General features: G+C 41.1%; 1 protein-coding gene across 1 annotated transcript in view; it reads left to right on the top strand.

Annotated features, from left to right (window-relative positions):
• The window catches only part of USH2A (usherin), an 837,868-nt gene that overhangs the window by 532,685 nt on the left and 286,084 nt on the right, over positions 1 to 19,099 (top strand). The window contains exons 42-44 of the mRNA XM_021064292.2: positions 2,479 to 3,107; positions 8,775 to 9,109; positions 10,379 to 10,501. Of these exons, the coding sequence (XP_020919951.2) occupies positions 2,479 to 3,107; positions 8,775 to 9,109; positions 10,379 to 10,501 (1,087 nt within the window). The remainder of the gene's footprint in view (positions 1 to 2,478; positions 3,108 to 8,774; positions 9,110 to 10,378; positions 10,502 to 19,099) is intronic.

Raw genomic sequence — 19,099 nt, 5'->3', positions numbered from 1 at the left:
CCCTCCTGCAACAAGAGCTGAGCGCCCACTCGGCGAGAGCAGGAAGCTAATAAAACGTATGCTGGCTTTTAAGGGGGAAAAAAAAGTCATGCCATTGAAATTGCGCCTCTCTTCTCTTGCAAGATAAGAGATCATCTTTAAGGAAAGGCTGCGTTCTGTGGGGGCACGAAGTGCCAGTTCATCTCATTATCTGCATGTTTTCCGGAGCAGCCTGTCACTGTATATGCGGGAGAAATAAAAGGCTTCTCCCCATCCTAACAGAGAACAAACTGCATCATTGTTGTTCCTTTTCCCCAAAGAAGCTCGCAGTTTGATAATGCACACAGAGGAAATAATTATGCAAGACCCCAGTGCACACCCTAATAGAAAATATTCTGATTTTATTTAAAGTGTGTGTTGTTCTTTTTTGAGCAGGGAAGGTTAGACTTTAAAGCTCGATTCTCCACCGTTGATTTTTTAAGGACCCCAATCTCAGAGGATTTCATTGACAAAACCACATCCGTATTTTACAAGACTCGCACGCGCTTTTCTTTGGGAAACGGCCAAATCGAGGTGACAAGGATAAATGAGACAGGATCCGTATCCCGCTTTTGATGTAATAATTGCCACTGCCACCAAATACCACGGAGCCCAAGGTAGCACTGTCACAGTGGTTTTACGAAAGCTTTACCATGAAAGCTAACCGCAGACTGAAACGACAACTGTGACCCATAGATCAAGATCACTGTACTTTTAGGATTTTTCTCTTCAAAAAGAGATGCAATTGTCAGACATGGCTTGATTTCGGGGGGGGGGGTGCACTGTGGCACCTTTCCTCTCAGGAAGTAATTATGATCCCACCATCAGTCCAGCTGATGATAAATACGCGGCTCATCCTGTGTGAAGATGTCCCCGTAATCAGCTTTGCAGTAGTCGCGGGCTCCGCGAAGCAGTGGCTGTCTTTAAAATCGAAACCTTGGGTAGAAGGCTGAATCGCACGTGCGCACGCACACACACTCACACTCACATAATCAACGCTGTTTTAAACAATTACTAAATCTGAGTATATCTTTTTTAAAGATTTTCCATAAAATCTAATGTTCACAGAAAAATCTCATAAATGTCAAAATGGCTGTGGGCAGAAAAAGGGGAATAGAGTATTTTCTTGATCTGTTGTAGCAATTTATAGATTTCAGGCCGTGGTTTATAAGAATGCTAAATGTTCTGGAATTACAGCTGTTACTGATCAGTGATTGAGCCAGATTTGTGTTATTGCACCGTGTTCTTGCTTGTACCTAGAGAGCAGTAAAGCCTCAATATAATAAAAAGCACCTGCATTTTAAATGAAATTTCAATTGAAAAACTTAACAGCCCTTCAAATTGCAGAATTTAACGCAGCCCAGTAAAGCTTAAATAACACTTTGCCTCCGCAGGCTGAGGGGTTTGCATTCAAGGTGACTTGAGTGTGTCGCATGGTGAAATTATTTACAATTAAGGAATTTCTCTGGAGGGCTGCAGAATATTTGCTGTTCCACAACACCTAAGGCAGGCATATGGCGGGCCTTTTTCAGTATTCATGGAGCCTCCTGAACCTTTATGATAATTGAATCAGTTAGAGTGCTGAGTGGAGCAAGCATAAAACCTGTTAACCTAAAGGTCAGATCTGTGCATTGTTTATTTATCAGTAGGTAAAAGCGCTAAATCGGCAGCTTCTGTCACAGTCACAGTAAAAAATCACCTATAATATTAACAGGGAGTAGATAAATTGCAAAACATGGATTCGAATGATAAACAGAACCAGGGATAATATAGAAGATAATAATGAGAGATGCTCAAGGATTTTACCGGACGATAAAATATGCAGGTTTGCTCTGATGGTGTTATTGATTATAATTAGTTACCAGAGTTCCAGAAAAATGCAGCAGGAGCTAGAACTTTGGTTATGGATGCCTCAGATCTTTCTTGGGATATTTTTTAAACCTTTGCTTTCATAAAAGAGAAACTTTAGGGAGTTCCCATTGTGGCTCAGCGGGTTAAGGACCTGACATTTTCTCGATGAGGATGTGGGCGTGATCCCTGGTCTCGCCCATGGGGTTAAGGATCCAGTGTTGCCACAAGCTGTGATGTAGGTCACAGACGCAGCTCAGCTCTGGCGTGGCGGTGGCGTAGGCTGGCATTTGCAGCTCTGATTCGACCCCTAGCCTGGGAACTCCCATAGGCTGCAGAAAGACAAGAAAAGAAGTGATTTCAATAAAGCCATCTTAGAAAAGAAAACGACGATCTAATTCAATAGTGTTCGACGAGTATTTCTTGCACATTTATGGGGGCAGCAGTCCTGATGCTCATCTTTATGCCACGTAATGCGTTACTTTTGGCCTTTACCAACTGTCCAATCTCATACTTTTTGTAGGCGAGTTATCGTTCCTTTTAACTTTATTTTGAGGAGATGCAGGAAGTAGCCTAGACGGATCACTTCTTTGTTTTGTTTCTGCTTCGTAGAACCCGGACCTATGGACCCTCCAGTTCTTCTGGACGTGATGTCCAGGACGTTGCTGGCCACCTGGCAGCAGCCTTTACAATGCAATGGGGTCATCACCCATTATAACATTTACCAAAACGGCCATCTGTCCTTGAAAACCTCTGGAAACGTCACTCATTGTCCAGTGCTGCATCTCCGCCCGTACACTGCCTATACGTTTCAAGTAGAAGCTTGTACTTCGAAAGGATGCTCCCTCTCTCCCGAGTCCCAGGCTGTATGGACGCGCCCAGATGCACCAGAAGGCATCCCAAGTCCAGAGTTGTTCTCTGACACCCCGACATCCGTGATCGTGTCTTGGAGGCCCCCCACCCACCCCAACGGCCTGGTGGAGAACTTCACAATCGAGAGAAGGGTCCGAGGGAAGGAAGAAGTTACCACCCTGGTGACCCTCCCCGGAAGTCATCCCATGAGATTTATCGATAAGACGTCCACCCTTAGCCCATGGACCACCTACGAATACCGGGTCCTCATGAGCACCCTGGATGGAGGTGCAAACAGCAGCGCATGGGCAGACGTGACCACGAGACCCTCGCGACCTGCTGGGGTGCAGCCCCCTGGGGTGGATGTGCTAGGACCCCACGCAGTCAAGGTGAGAGGCTGAGTGTCTGTCTGCTCTGCAGACGTAGGCATGTCCCCTGTGTTGAACAGAGCCATCTACTGACAACACACACACACACACACACACACACACACACACACGTTGTTTTAGGCATTCACTGGAGAAACTGGATTTTGGCCTTTGGCCCAAACTAGCTTGAATTCGATGTCAGTTTTTCATTTCTCCCTGTATCCCCTTAATTATATTGTCGAGATGCTTTCACTCGCCTCACACACCTGAAATACTTTGAATGCCACAATGGGATGCTTAGTGTAAGCACCAAGTCAGATTTAAATAGATCAGAAAATGAGAAGCAGTAAGGAAATACAGGGGTTAAGGGGGATGGATTAGCATATTAACAAAAGTTCCAATTGCCAAGATTCTCATCTTTTGTTTTTAATGATCAAAGAATCAAAATGATGGGGGCAAAGAAATAAAAATAACGTATTGAGGGGCTATCTCAGAACGGTTCAATTATTCACTTCATTCTGCTGGGAGTGAACCCTAGAGGGCAGGATAACTACCATTGTTTTGGCTTGCAGACAAACTTCATTCAAGGGAAATTAGTGTAACCAAACAGGAGGGAGTTTTGTAGCTTAGAAGCCTCTTTTGTGTAAATACACACATGCTTCCATGGATTCGGTCTTGTACGACTGCCAAAAGCATTGGTGCAGGAGCCTGCTCACCAGAGCACAAAACAAAGGACATTTGCATAACAGCAAAGTTCATCTGTTGAGATGATTATTGAGTCTATGTTGTGCATTCTCTCCCCACCCCCGACCGAAAGCAAACACTAGGTGATGCGAAATAGGGTAAATTTGGAAGAAATTTAATTGAACCTACGAACGAATAGCTATTTTTAAAAGTCTGAATTAGAGTCAACATGAGATTGGTCAAAGCAACACACCAGTGTATAGAATTCTTGATAGAAATGTCACAAATGCGTAGCATTCTGTTCCTAAAACATCGAAAGAAAATTAACTCGAGGTACATGGTGTACAGTGTTTATTATATGAATCTCAAGAATTGCTCTTCACTCAATGGCCAAACAAAATGAGCTCAGAGAGAACCCCACACAAACCTAGCGTTATTAATCATTCCAGAAATGACGCCTCTTTTTGACCCTAAGGGAGTTTTGCAAAACTTCGGCAGCGGTAGGGATCAATACGATGCGACATAAACACAGTCCCGTCACAAAGGCAAAGCTATATAATGGACATGTTTCTGCATTCTCTCTCACCAAAATTTAATAACTAGGGAAATCGGAAAAGAACAAATATTTTCCGAAAAATGATGGCTCTGTGCACAACCCTGCTTGATTCCGAATCTGTAAATGATGATCCAAAGTATTCAAAACAAGTTGCCTGTTTTTTTTTCTTTCTTTTTTTTCCCCCCCTCTTTTGATATTGTAACCTCATCTGGGAATGAAATAATATACACGGCTTGTCATTTTAAAAAATGAAATAATGCCATTGGCAGCCACATGGATGGGCCTAGAGTTTATCATATTGAGTGAAATGAGTCAGTCAAAGACAATTATCCTGATATCGGTTTTATGTGGAATCTAAAAAAGTGATGGAAATGAACTTATTTGCAAAAGAGGAAAAGACTCGGAGTTCCCGTCGTGGCGCAGTGGTTAACGAATCTGACCAGGAACCATGAGGTTGCGGGTTCGGTCCCTGCCCTTGCTCAGTGGGTTAAGGATCCGGCGTTGCCGTGAGCTGTGGTGTAGGTTGCAGATGCAGCTCGGATCCCGAGTTGCTGTGGCTCTGGCGTAGGCCGGTAGCTACAGCTCTGATTCGACCCCTAGTCTGGGAACCTCCATATGCCTCGGGAGTGGCCCTAGAAAAGGCAAAAAGACAAAAATAAAATAAAATAAAATAGGAAAAGACTCACAGACACAGAAAACAAACTTATGTTTATGAAAGTGGGTGGGACAGAGGGCGAGATAAATTAGGAGTTTGGGATTAAGAAATACACACTGTTATATATAAAGCAGGTAAACAATCAAGGACCTACTATACACAGGGAGCTGTACCTATCATGGAAAACAATCTGACAAAGTATATATGTGTGTATGTGTGTAACTGAATTACTGTGTTGTACACTTGAAACTAACACAACACTGTAAATTAAGTGTACTTCAGTGTGCACCGTAAAATAACCATTCATGGCTTGTGAGACCCCTAAAGTAAAGTTGTTGTTTTTTTTTTTTTTTCGTCTTTTTTTGCCTTTTTTCTAGGTCTGCTCCCACAGCATATGGAGGTTCCCAGGCTAGGGGTCGAATCAGAGCTGTAGCCGCCAGCCTACGCCAGAGCCACGGCAACTCAGGATCCGAGCTGCATCTGCAACCTACACCACAGCTTACGGCAACGCCGGATCCTTAACCCACTGAGCAAGGGCAGGGATCGAACCCTCAACCTCATGGTTCCTAGTCGGATTCATTAATCATTGCGCCATGACGACGACGGGAACTCCAAAAGTAACGTTCTGATTGGCTTGAATCTCACGGGCATTCGCCAGGTCAGGACTCTAAATGATCTGAAAAGGTAATTGGGGAGTGTCTCCTGTGGCACAGTAGGTTAAGACTCCGACTGTAGGGGCTCAGGTCCTGGGGGCGGGGGTGTTTGATTCCCGTCCAGGTGCAAAAGTTTAAAAGATCTGGTGCTACCACAGCTGTGGTGTAGGTGGCTCGGAGTCTGTCCCTGGCCTGGGAACTTCCATATGCTGTGGATGCAACCATAAAATTAAAAACAAAGAATGTGTGTGCATGTATAGCTGAATCCCTTTGTTGTGCAGAAGAATATCACAACCTTGTGAATCAACTATACCTCAATAAAATTTTTAAAAATGAGAAAAATTTTAAATTAAAACATAAACATAAGAAGGTGCTTGGACTCTCCAAGCAGGGTACGTTAGTGATAATTTTTAAAAATTCACACCTTTTGGTAATTCCCACTTTAGAAATCAAAAGTTGTCAATGAAGAGAGTCATCAGGCATGTTCAGCTGAATCTAGTATTGGGTTATATATTCTTAAATAATATTAAAACAGGAGTTCCCATCATGGCGCAGTGGAAACGAATCTGACTAGGAACCATGACGTTGCGGGTTCGATCCCTAGCCTTGCTCAGTGGGTTAAGGATCCGGCGTTGCCATGAGCTGCGGTGTAGGTTGCAGACACGGCTTGGATCTGGCATTGCTGCTGGTGTAGGCTGGCGGCTACAGGTCCAATTAGACCCCTAGCCTGGGAACTTCCATATGCCGTGAGTGCATCCCTAAAAAGACAAAACAGACCAAAAAAGTTATTGAAACAGCATATTTATGCTTCAGCATTATTGGCTCACGTTAGTTTCAAAGGATCTTGAGAAGTCAGTATCCTAGGATTACAGATTATCTGAGAAACAGGCAGTGTGATGGCAATGCAGGGATTCCCTTTTTATTTCTCCTCCTAATAGTGAACACAGAGATTTTGCGATCTTCAAATGAGTCATTACAGCAAATCTCTTCATCTCTGCAGGTAGATAGCTTATTCAAGTTCTTTCTTATGAACACTCCTCAACTGAGTTCCAAATCCATTCACTCTCAGGCCAACAGTCTATCTCCAAGATCTGAGCTCTTTCAAGTCTTGATCGGAACTCTCAGAGTATTCTGGTGCCAGAGACAGGTGTATCCTACACGTGAGCCGAGTCGAATTGAGCTGCGATTCCATTTCTCATTTACATTCCAAGTACCAGGAAGCCCCGTAAGTTTGGCCTTGACTCATTTTTCGAATCCACGGTGAGAATTACACCTCCAAAACAAATGGAATCCTATGTCCGCTCGAAAATTTTGCTGACTTTAAGCTTCTTGCCTCTTTCCACATCCAAGCAAATCCTTTATGCTCTGAAGGAACACCACTTAAAACCTCCTTCACCAGCACAGAAGCGAACTCCTAGAAGGTTTTAAAGTTAGCGATAATTTCCAGCCATGTAGGTAAATTTGAGTGGATGTCAGGACCTCGTTAATTATAGATTCGGGCAGTTATCCTCAAGCAGCTGTCCAACTGAGGCGTGGCAGGAACCCATTTTGTCACCAAGTGTTAGTTAAGAATACCCTCTGAAAATCTCAAGTCAGATTCTTCCTGGAAAACATTTTTTCTCTTTGATCGAAAAGAGAAATTTCCTATTTTTTATTTTTTTTTCCTTAGGGATGCACCTGCGACATATAGAAGTTCCCAAGCTAGGGGTCAAATCAGAGAAGGAGCTTCAGGCCTACAAACACAGCCACAGCAACGCTGGATCCAAGCCACATCTGCAACATACACCACAGCTCACAGTAACGTGCCGGATCCTTAACCCACTGAGCAAGGCCAGGCATCAAACCCGCATCCTCATGGATACTAGTTGGGTTCCTTCCCTCTGAGCCACAGCGGGAACTCCCGAAAAGAGAAATTTTTGATCCACCCTTTTCCACGCTAATTTTCCTATTATTCCTTTTCGACTTGGATTTTGTACAGAATTACAACAGCAAACATCAATATATCACTTTGTGGGAAACTTCAACTTTCAAAATAAATGTAAGCCAAGGAAAAATACAGTGGTGTCAGCAGTAACCATCAGTACTGACTGAACGTGTCTCTGGCTACATGGCGTTAAATGGATATAAGTGTAGGCCCCGCCATTGAGGCACTTACAGTCTCCTTGGGAGATGAAATATGCACTCTAAATTTAAGGAACATTGCAAGGCAACAATACAGCAGATGAACCAGGATAGCAGATAAATAATTGATTTTCCAGTGCTTTTCTAATGCATATTTTTCTAGGGTCATTTTGCCCCCATAAGAGCATGAGTGGGTTAGCAGTATGTTCCTATAATACTGAGCTAGACAAGAAAAGCCATGTGAGACATGATTCCCAAATATTGCTTCTTTCTTCTGGCGCCCACGTCTGTGGCTTAAACAGGATCATCCTTTGCTTGTCTTTATTTTTTTTTCTCACTAAACTATCGACTTATTATAAAGGGATATGAAAGGATACACATCAGTCGCCAGATGAAGAGATACATGGGGCCAGGTCCCGTTTTCAAGCTTTCTGCACGTCTTTTATCTTTGAGAACAGGATACGAAGGCATGGCTTAACTGGCTGTGCTACGTTATGCGCTAGTGAGATGCAGGAACTCAGTTGTGCATCCTCAGAAAATGCAAATACTGATTTCTGCACCACTCGCACCATCCAAAAATAAAAGAAAAAAGATGAGTGGCCTGTCTGGAAGACACACCACTAATGCAAAGCAAGGAGTTCTGATGTTTCGTTTAATTGAGTTATAAACAGGAAAGCCTCACATCCTGCTGCTGCCCCACGGATGCATGTGCAAGGGTGAGTTTTCTCCGTGAGTGGGCCACCCTCGGAGGAGAGGAACCGCTAAGGTGTGTGTTCGTCTGACAGTCTCAGAGAGTATCCAGATGAAAAGCCAGACCCAGGAAAGGGCATTTCGTTCAGCTCCTGGTGCACTGCTCACTGATCCGAAGTTACTGCCCTGTGCCAAGGGCGACACGACAAGTGGGTGTTTAGAGAGCGCCTCAGCCGACAGCAAGACGGAGCCAAATGTTAGGCGTCGTGAGCTGCGGTTGCTCGGTTCCCCAGCTGTCACGCTGATGCTAGGTCTCTCTCTTGTTTCAGGTCACTTGGAAACCCCCCCTTATCCCGAACGGCGACATCCTCAGCTATGAGGTCCGCATGCCCGACCCGCAGGCCACCCTCACCAACCTCACTTCCTCCACGTTAAGTCACGTCGTGACTCGTCTGATTCCTTTCACGAATTATTCTGTCACCATCGTGGCTTGCTCAGGGGGTGACGGGCACCTCGGCGGGTGCACAGAGAGTTTACCCACCCCTGTGACCACACACCCAGCCCTGCCCCAAGGTCTGAGCCCGCTGTCTGTGATCCCACTGAGCCCATCGTATGTGGGCATTTCTTGGCAGCCGCCGTCCAGGCCCAATGGACCCAATTTGAGGTAAGAGAAAGTGACGGTGCTTTGGGATTTTATCGTCATCTTTTCTCTCCAGGAAGGAAGGAAGGAGCTGCTCCTCACATATGAACTAGAAAATAGAATTAATTCCTTATTGGATATTCTTCCCTCATAACCGTCATCTCATTTCTTTTTCTTTTTTTTTAATGAAAGTATAGTTGATTTACAGTGTTTCTTCAATTTCTGTTGTACGGCAAAGTGACCCAGTCACACACAGTTCCCTGGACTGTACAGTAGGATCCTGCCCCTCCATTCCAAATACAACAGTTTGCATCCACCAACCCCTCTGCCTCTCCCCACACCGCTGGATACTATAAGTCTGCTCTCCTTGGCTGGGATCTGCTTCTGTTTTGCAAAAAAGATCATCTGTGCCAAAGTTTAGATTCCACCAATAAATGATATCACGTGGTATTTGTCTTTTTCTTTCTGGCTGAACTTCACTTCGTATGAGAATCTCTAGTTGCATCCATGTTGCTGCAAATGCCATTAGCACAGTGGAATACTACTCAGCCATATAATTTCATGTGTATCTTGACTTAAATGGAACCATCAAAGTTCATCAAGGTAAAAATATCATGATATCATGAGGGACTAAAAACCCTTGAAATGACAATCAGCCTCCTCCAATGATTCTCTCCCCAATCCCTCTCTCGCTTTGCAAAGTATATTTTTATGGTATGGGAAGCAAACTTGATCCATGAGACATTTGCAGACATACGCCTGGAGATTCTAAAGCTAACGCAATAATTCTTTGGCATGTTATCATCATCTGGACACTTGAAAGAATGCGGTCAGGGATATAGGTGAGATCAAAGAAATGAACTGTGATTCTGAAATGGCATTATAACAACTTGACCCTTTAGCTGAGAGTACGGCTCTGATAACATCGCCGTTGTTTATAAAGTGTGGATGGTATAGAAGCCTTAGGAAATCATTAACGTTATGAGCTTTTTGTAATTCTATTTGATGTGAAACTGGAAAATCTGGGAGAAATATAAAATGTTATCCATTTATTGAAAATAGCAAAGCGTGCATGTAGCTCATCATATCAAGTAGCTACACAAATGACCCTTGGGCCAGAGATTAAAAAAAAAAAAAAAAAGGTTATCTGGAAAAAACTTTGTAACTGAAAATTAAGATGTTTTTCTCATGCTTACCCATACACACCACCCACTCGTACCATAAGACAACCTGAATTTTGGTAATAACATTAGTTGAGATAATCCTGATGTTTCTGCTTGTCTTTTGCTTTAGATATGAGCTTCTGAGACGTAAAATCCAGCAACCACTTGCATCAAATCCCCCGGAAGATTTAAATCTGTGGCACAATATTTATTCAGGAACTCAGTGGTTTTATGAAGATAAGGGTCTTAGCAGGTGAGATTACAAAAACTATAAAAACAAATGCTGGCATTTAGTTCGGGGCGGGTTGAATAGTTCAAAACATCTTAGTGTCTTCATTGTGTGAGCAAGTTATCAGTTATGCAATAAAACATGTTCAGTTATTATCTGTGGCATTAATCATTGAAGTGCAACAATCAGCATGTTTAATATTTGCCGTCTGAACTGCACGCTTAAAATAAGCCTTTTGAAGTCAAATTTGTACATATTTGAGCCTTAACCTATTGCCTTTGTCACAGCTCTAGCCAGACACCTAATAGCAGGGTCTGGAAACACTGAAATGTCTAAACCTGGGGAAGGTTTGGGGCACTGGCAAAACGCTCGCTTTTCTAGGAAATAATTTGTGATTATTCATGGATTCAATCCCCAAAAAGTATTTTGTTAACAGGCTTAGGACTTGAAAGAATTCAATCTAGAGTTGGAAGAAATCAAGAAATGGGCAAATAGGCAACACCAGGAAAGAGTACCACGTGGGGGAATCAGGAGGCTGGGTTTGCTTTCATCCTGTGCTGCAGGACTCGCTCTGTGGCCTTCGGCGAGTCACTTCACTTCTCTGGGTTTTTTCTTTTTTAATTCATACATTTATTTTTCAAGAGTCACTTTTTGCATGGCAAAGATTTTTTTTATTTTACTTTTTTGGGGGTAGTACAGTACAGCAAAGTGACCCAGCTGTCTAGATAGACAGATAGACAGACAGACAGATAGATAGATAGACAGACAGACGGACAGACAGACAGACAGACACATTCTTTTTCTCATACTGTCTTCCATCATGTTCTATCCAAAGAGACTGGATACAGTTCCCTGTGCCATGCAGCAGGACCTCATTGCTTATCCATTCTAAATGTATAAGTTTGCATCTACCAACCACAAATTCCCAGTCCAACCCCTTCCCTTCCCCTCCCCCTTGGAACCCATAAGTCTGTTCTCTATGTCTGTGAAGCTGTTTCTGTTCTGTACATAGGTTCATTTGTGCTACATTTTAGATTCCACATATAAGTGATATTATATGATATTTATATTTCTCTTTCTGACTGACTTCATTTAGTATGATAATCTCTAGACCCATCCATGTTGCTGCAAATGGCATTATTTCCTTTTTATGGCTGAGTAGTATTCCATTGTGTATATGTACCACATCTTTATCCATTCTTCTGTCCATGGACATTTAGGTTGTTTCCATGTCTTGGCTATTGTGACTAGAGCTTCAATGAACACTGGGCTGAATGCAGCTTTTTGAGTTATGGTTTTCTCCAGATAGATGCCCAGGAGTGGGATTGCTGCATCATATTTTAGTTGTATATTTACTTTTTTAAGGAAACTCCATGCTGTTCTCCATGGTGGTTGTACCAATTACATTCCTCCTAACAATGCAGGAGGCTTTCCTTTTCTCCACACCGTCTCCGGTATTCATTGTTTGTAGACTTTTTGATGATGGCCATTCTGACTTGTGTGAGGAAATACCTCACTATAGTTTTGATTTGCATTTCTCTAATAATTAGCAGTGTGGAACATCTTTTCATGTGTTTTTTGACTATCTGTCTTCTTTGGAGAAGTGTCTGTTTAGATCTTCTGACCATTTTTTGATTGGGTTGTTTGTTTTCAACATTGAGCTACATGAGCTGTTTGTATATTTTGGAGATGAATCCCTTGTCGGTTGCATCATTTGCAAATATTTTCTTCCATTCTGTGGGTTCTCTTTTTGTTTTCTTTATGGTTTCCTTTTGCTGTGCAAAGTTTTTGAAGTTTAATTAGGTCCCATTTATTTATTTTTGTTTTTATTTTTCTTACTCTAGGAGGTCAGTCCAAAAAATATTGCTATGATTTATGTCAAAGAGTGTTCTGCCTATGTTTTCCTCTAAGAGGTTCATGGTAGCCAGTCTTTTTATTCAGCAGTCTCTTTTTGCTTACGATATGCTGAAAGGTACTGTGATAAGGAATGTGCATGGCCCTTTTCCTCAAAATGCTCACAGTCTAGTGGAAGAAACCACACACACACACACACACACACACAACAGATTCACCAGCCCCACCTGGAGAAATCATATGAAAAAGTAGCTTTGTATGATCTGTGAGCTCTAAATGCTTAAAATACAGCAATTTCCAAAATACATAGGATCTGACTTTCTAACAATACTGAATCTGATCTAGTCATTTGGCAGAAAAACAGAGTCAGTCTCAGAAAGTTAATTTTGTTTCTTCATAGAAGCAATGAAAACTTGTTAAAGAATTAGGGCCAAGGCCAAAATTTTATTCTTGACTTTTTAGTGACGCTTGTAAGGATTTTTAATGAGCAGTCCAAACCTAAGATTTAGGGAAAGAAATTAAATCTCCACAAATTTGATTGAAACATAAGCTGACATAAACAGACTGATGACAGCTACTTCATGAAAGGAAGTATACATATAACAAAATGTGCTGAGGTGATATTTTGACCAGCTTCATAATATTCAATGTCAAGGATTTTTTTTCTGTTAGGCCTTGCAAAGATTTCATTTAAATTATTCAAATAAATCACTGTGACTTGTAACCAGCTTGTGATAAAAACATATGTATATATATATATATATATGTATATATATATATATATATATCTTTCTAGTATTCACAGTGAATGGTGTGACACTTCATATTGTGAAAAAGAATTTTCTAGCCCGCTACCCCTTACTTGTGAGTAAAAAAAAAAAAAAAAAAAACCTAAGTGCCCTCCAGCCTAAGGGGGTTTCTCTCACGAATCTGAGGGGGGAATAAAACAAAAAAGTGAAATTAGACCACCAGTGGGCACCCTGTGCTGTGCACGTTTTTCTGATCTTGTTTGGTAGGTACCATCATTAACCCACCTGAGGGGTGGCAGCCAGGCTTGCTGCCCCATTGGTAGGTGAGCGACTCTCCAACTGCAGAAAAGACCAGAGCAATCAGCTCACGTTCTTGAACACCTGTGTTGCACCCCCTTCAGGACCCTACCCTTTGGCTTATGTGTGTTGACTTATTTGTTTGACTGGCTATATTTTTGGGAAGGAGAGATCATTGGATTTCAGCATCTTTAGGAAAAATATGCAATTTCCCGTTTTCCCCAGACTCACCTTTTTTTTTTTTTTTAAATAATTTCCTTCAAAACTTAACATCTACACATATAAAGGGAATATTACACTCTTTCTTCCCATCTTAATCTGATCTCACCAACAGCTACATCTGGAATCAGTTTTTCAAATGGCACTTCTCTTGATATAAAAAGTAAAATTAAGATTCACTGGGCATCCCTTTATGCATACATTTGTGAGAGTAAGTATAAATTGAAGTCAATTTTCTTGGTCATGCCGTCTTTTTTGGTTAGCTGTATGCTCCTAATGCATAGAAAACACACCACTTTCATCTCAAATATTATTGTATTCCAAAATTCTCATCATTCTAGTAGTTATTTTTTCCTTTCTATCTCTACCTCTGAAGAGTTGAACTAATTATCCAGATAATTTGGTTTAAGCAAAAAATAGTTTTGTTCTTATGACGATCTTAGGTAAGGGGTGGGATTTGGTCTGAGTTACACAGCAAGATGCCTTTTTTTGAAGTTGCCGAAAGTATTGAATTTTGCTCTGTGTGGACACAAACTCAGTATAACTGTAGGTTTAACTCCAGGTCAGTTCCTAGCTTTTCTTCTTTTATAATTCCGTGCTGAGTGGCCAAGTGAGGGTTGTTACGGGAACCATAACTTTGGGTTTCCTGACATTTTCATCACTTGGAAAATCTGAGAAACGTGCTGTTGTCATCTGATGCTGCCGTGGTGAGTCAGGCTGGGCTTAACATGAGGGCAGCGACCCCTGTCATTTTAAGCATCGGTTCAGCCTCATGATTTTCAGCACCTCCCAATGCTTGGTTCCTCAGTGATCAGATAAAACTGCTGTGAACCCAGTGGTGGCATGTGCTCCTTTTCGCTCTGGATTTGGCGAAAGAACAAGTTATGGGAAATGATGGGTCTTTTTTTCTATTTTAAGGAAAATACTGACATGTAGATTATAATAACTTAGCTGCCATGGAGTTTGTGAAGGGAGGTATGTTCTCACTCCTAATCCATTCAGTTATTTGTAAATTCCTACAAGGATTTCTTTGTCAATGGCAAGCTAGAAAGAGAACTTCCTGTGACTCCTCAAGGATCTAATTGTATTACCCTTATATGGAAGCATTCCAAATTAATAGACATTCAACTTCTTTTCTATTTTTATTTTTAAAGTTTTTTATTAATGATTTTTATTTTTTCCATTATAGTTGGCGTACAGTGTTCTATCCATTTCTACTATATGACAGAGTGGCCCAGTCACACATATATACACATTCTTTTTCTCACCTTATCCTCCATCGTGTTCCATCACAAGTGACTGGATAGAGTTCCCTGAGCTGTACTGCAGGATCTCATTGCTTATCTGCTCCATATGCCATCGTTTGCATCTATGAACCCCAGCCTCCCAGTCCATCCTCATCTTCTCTTCAAAGAATGACTGGACTTGACTATTTTCAAGTTTAAATCCTTAAGAGAAATATACTATAAAATCTAAGTGTGAGTCTCACTAATATGAGTCTCCTTTTTTTAACTTACAAAAATGCAGTGTGTCCAGCCCTCAAGAAGGACCGAGTTTCTGGGGAATGATGGTCAAACGTTCATTCTCCTTTGGAATGAGATTAAATAACCTTGTATTTTAATGTTATTATCATTGACATTACTATTATAACAAATGACATCTTCTGCTTTGCCAATATGGAAAGATTGGGTCAGCTCCCTGACACATGTTCCTACAACCTAAACACATTCAAGTTGTAGCAAGTGAAGACGTGAACTTTCTGCACGTGGCAGGGGAGGAGAGGGATGGCCTTGCTCCCAGGACCACCAACACCAGGTGGGTCCTGTTATTTTCTTCCTTAATATCATAATGCGAATAAGAGTTGCATTTGTAAGTGAAAGCCAGCGTCTGTCAACATTGGTGTACCATCTCCTAGCCATAGATTTAATTCAAAATAAGCAAAAATTTATTTCACATTTAACGTGGTCGAATCACAGTGCTTTTCTCCATTTTTTTCCCCTCTACATTTACGTCACACTGTCCTTTTCCAAGTGTCACCACATGAAAACTTACCTCCCCAAAAATGAACTTCTAAATCTATAAGGATACATTTTTTTTTCATAAGAAGATTTTACTGCCTAGTGCTTTCTTCAAAAAAAAAAAAAAAAAAACACGAAAGGAAATCTAGTTTCTTTGTGTTTCTTTTTCATGTAGATGGCATAGTAGAACAAAGACAGAAATGATAACAAAATTATTTTAGGTGTAACATTCTGGTAGCGTAAGTATAGACAGCCACAGGACTACGACAGCTGCAGATATCACGCACAATCTAAAAAGGACCACACAGATGAGTGGCTACCAAGGGGAAGGGGGAGAGAGTGGGGTGGCCTGGGAGTTTGGTGGATGCAAACTATGACATTTAGAAGGGCTAAGCGATGAGGTCCTACCATACAGCACAGGGAACTGTGTCCAATCACTCGTGATAGAACGTGATGGAAGAAGTATGAGAAAAAGAATGTCTATCTCTGTATGACTGGGTCACTTTGCTATACAGCAGACCTGGACAGAACGCTGTAAATCAGCTGTACTTTCGTTTTTAAAAAAAGTGTTTTAAAAACTTTCAAGTGCGATAATCATCACTCTTCAATTTCCAAAAGCAAAAAAAAACCTTCAACAGCATTTTTAGAAAAAAAAAAAAAAAAAGTCTTTTAGCAACAAATAAGTGAGGAAAAGAAACGGTATCCACCATCAGTGGCAAATGTAAACAACTACAGATGTAATCAGCAGAAACAGTGTTGCCTTTTTATTTATTTGCATATTTCTTCCCACAAAGGGTCTGAGGGCGTGAGGAACAGTATGCAGTCAGGGGTTTCTCAGCTCCCCTCCTGTGCACAATTGCACCCAAGCTTATGGTGGATTGTGGCAAATCTGAGGATACGAAGAAGAGTTAGTGGAAGGTGGAACTGAATAGCCTGCATTTTTGGAAGCATGATTTATATGGGTGACAATATTGACACATGAGTTCTGTTAGGACATCAATAAAGTTGACACATTTTTAATTCTGATGAAAATAACCTGAGGCGATCTGTAGCAGCGCTGAAGAATTTTATTCGTTCCCAAAACACATCAGACCCTTTCAAGATATAAGCCTTCATACATTCTGCCCTGAATAATACTTTTTGGACAAATGCCCTCCCTGGCCCAGTTACCACCTGTCACCAATATCTAGCCCAAGTGTTACCTTCTCTGGGAAGATTTCCTGACAAGATACGGTTAAATGAGTTGTTCTATCTGATGAGGGTAGAAAGAAAACGGAATACATGAATACATATTTTAGAGGTTCTCCTTTAAACACAAATTTCTGTGGGAGTTCCCATCGTGGCTCAGTGGTAACAAACCCAACTAGGATCCGTAAGGAGGCAGGTTCAATCCCTGGCCTCGCTCAGTGGGTTAAGGATCTGGCGTTGCTGTGAGTTACCATGTAGGTTGCAGACACAGCTGTGGCTGTGGCTAGGCTGGTAGCTGTAGCTCCAGTTTGAGCCCTAGCCTGGGAACTTCCATATGCCCTAAAAAACAAAATAAAATAAAACGAAAACAAATTTCTGTAAAAAGATTATACAGCCACACACTCTAGCAGGACAGACGTTACATTCATTATGTTTAGCGTCTGGCATGTTGTTAGGGCTAATATTTTTTGAATGAAATTAATTAATGAATAAGGTAACGGTGTATCAAACATAAGGGAGCACTATAATTTGTAGGGTCATTTCTCTATCTGACAGGTAGATTTTTTGTGTCACTAACCATGCAAATTATACATGACCTGAAAGTTATAGGACTGAGTGCTTTTGTAGCTGTAAAGTATCCATTCATTTATTAACAAAATTATCTACTCACTAAACAGATTAAAAACTTTGTCATCTAAACAGAATCTCGTTTTCTCATTCATTTGAGGAATAACAACTGAACCTTGAAATGAGTCTCATTCCATAAATAAGATTTTAATGTATATTCTCTTTTGCAAGGAAAAATACCAGAGTCAAGTCTATTAGACAACAGAGCTTTTCTGTTTTCTGTGTTAGGATGAAGGAAGGGGCTGGAGAATGGTGTCAAGCAAATTAATCATTTGGGGAATAACTATGGTAACAGCCTCGTATCGCTAAGTTGAGCTTCAAACTGTTGTTTTTGCGGGATGCAGTTTAGATTCAACGCAAGTTCTCATTTACTTTGCAGATTTCAAACGCTGTTTCTTACAGGGTTTGAAATGGTACATTTTTCAAGACATACCTAAGAGGCACAATTAGTATTTAGGGAAGAAATTGATTGATATATATGTTTTGCATGAGCATATGATGTCACTGATGAAACATTTTTCTTTTAAAAGTATTCTCTTATTAACTAAATGGACGTCCTGTTTGCCATCAAAAACCAACACCTAAAGCCATCCTAAAAACAACATGCTAGAGCAAAGGGCCAGAACGCTTTAAGCAAACAGATATAGTCTTTTTTGATACGAAGTGGTGAAATATATACCAACCCACGTAGTCAGAGGCGTGTATATTTCCTGACAAAGGTTAGGTTTCAGATGTAATGAGAATAGTATATTTTAGCATTTCGTCTCAGAGGGCTCAAGATCTTATTTCCTTTAAATTTTAACTTAACCATGAAAATTAAAGAAAATGCAAAATACCAATGCATGACATCAAGTGAGATACCTACTGAGTTCTCAACTCAGTAAAATAATGAATAGTAGAAATAATGAGGAATTCACATTGTGGCTCAGCCAGTTAAAGACCCAACATAGTGTCCATGAGGATGCAGGTTCGATCCCTGGCCTCACTCAGTGGGTTAAGGATCCAGCATTGCCACAAGCTGCGTCTCGGATTCAGTATTGCAATGGCTGTGGTGTAGGCCTCAGCTGCAGCTCTGATTTGACCCCTAGCCTGGGAAATTCCATATGCTGCAGATGCGGCTATAACAAAGAAAAACAAAATTAGAATTGAATAAACCAGAGGCCCACCTAAACCTTTTAGCAAGTTGTGTGGCCTCAGCCAAAGCCACTAACTTGTCTGCATCTCAGGTTTCTTCACTGTAAAATGTAGCACATATTTTGTTATTTAAAGCAGATAAGCTTTAAAGTCATCTCTCACCCCAAACTGTTGCTATTACAATTAGCCCTGTGTATCTTTGCATTCTGTACCTGGGATTTAGCCAAGTGCAAATCCAAAATATTCAGAAGAAGAAACCTAAGAAAGTTCTGAAAAGCAAAACTTAAATTTACCGTATGACTGCAACTAGTTACATAGCCTTTACATTGTTTTCACAACTGTTTACATAGCATTTACATTATATTGGGTATTGTAAGTAATCTAGAAATGACTTAAAATATAGGGAAAATGTGCATAGCGTACATGCAAATAATACTGTGCCATTTTATAGAAGGGACTTGACTTGAGCATCTTTGGACTTTGGTATCCATGGGGGTCCTAGAGTGGGTCCCTACAGACACCAAAGTGCAATTGTA

Source organism: Sus scrofa, chromosome 10, assembly GCF_054392235.1.
Source record: "Sus scrofa isolate SSC_HxYL_T2T_F1_AM1 chromosome 10, Sscrofa_HxYL_maternal_Yorkshire_Landrace_v2.0, whole genome shotgun sequence".
NCBI lineage: Eukaryota > Metazoa > Chordata > Mammalia > Artiodactyla > Suidae > Sus > Sus scrofa.
This window is presented reverse-complemented; position numbering and strand designations above follow the sequence as displayed.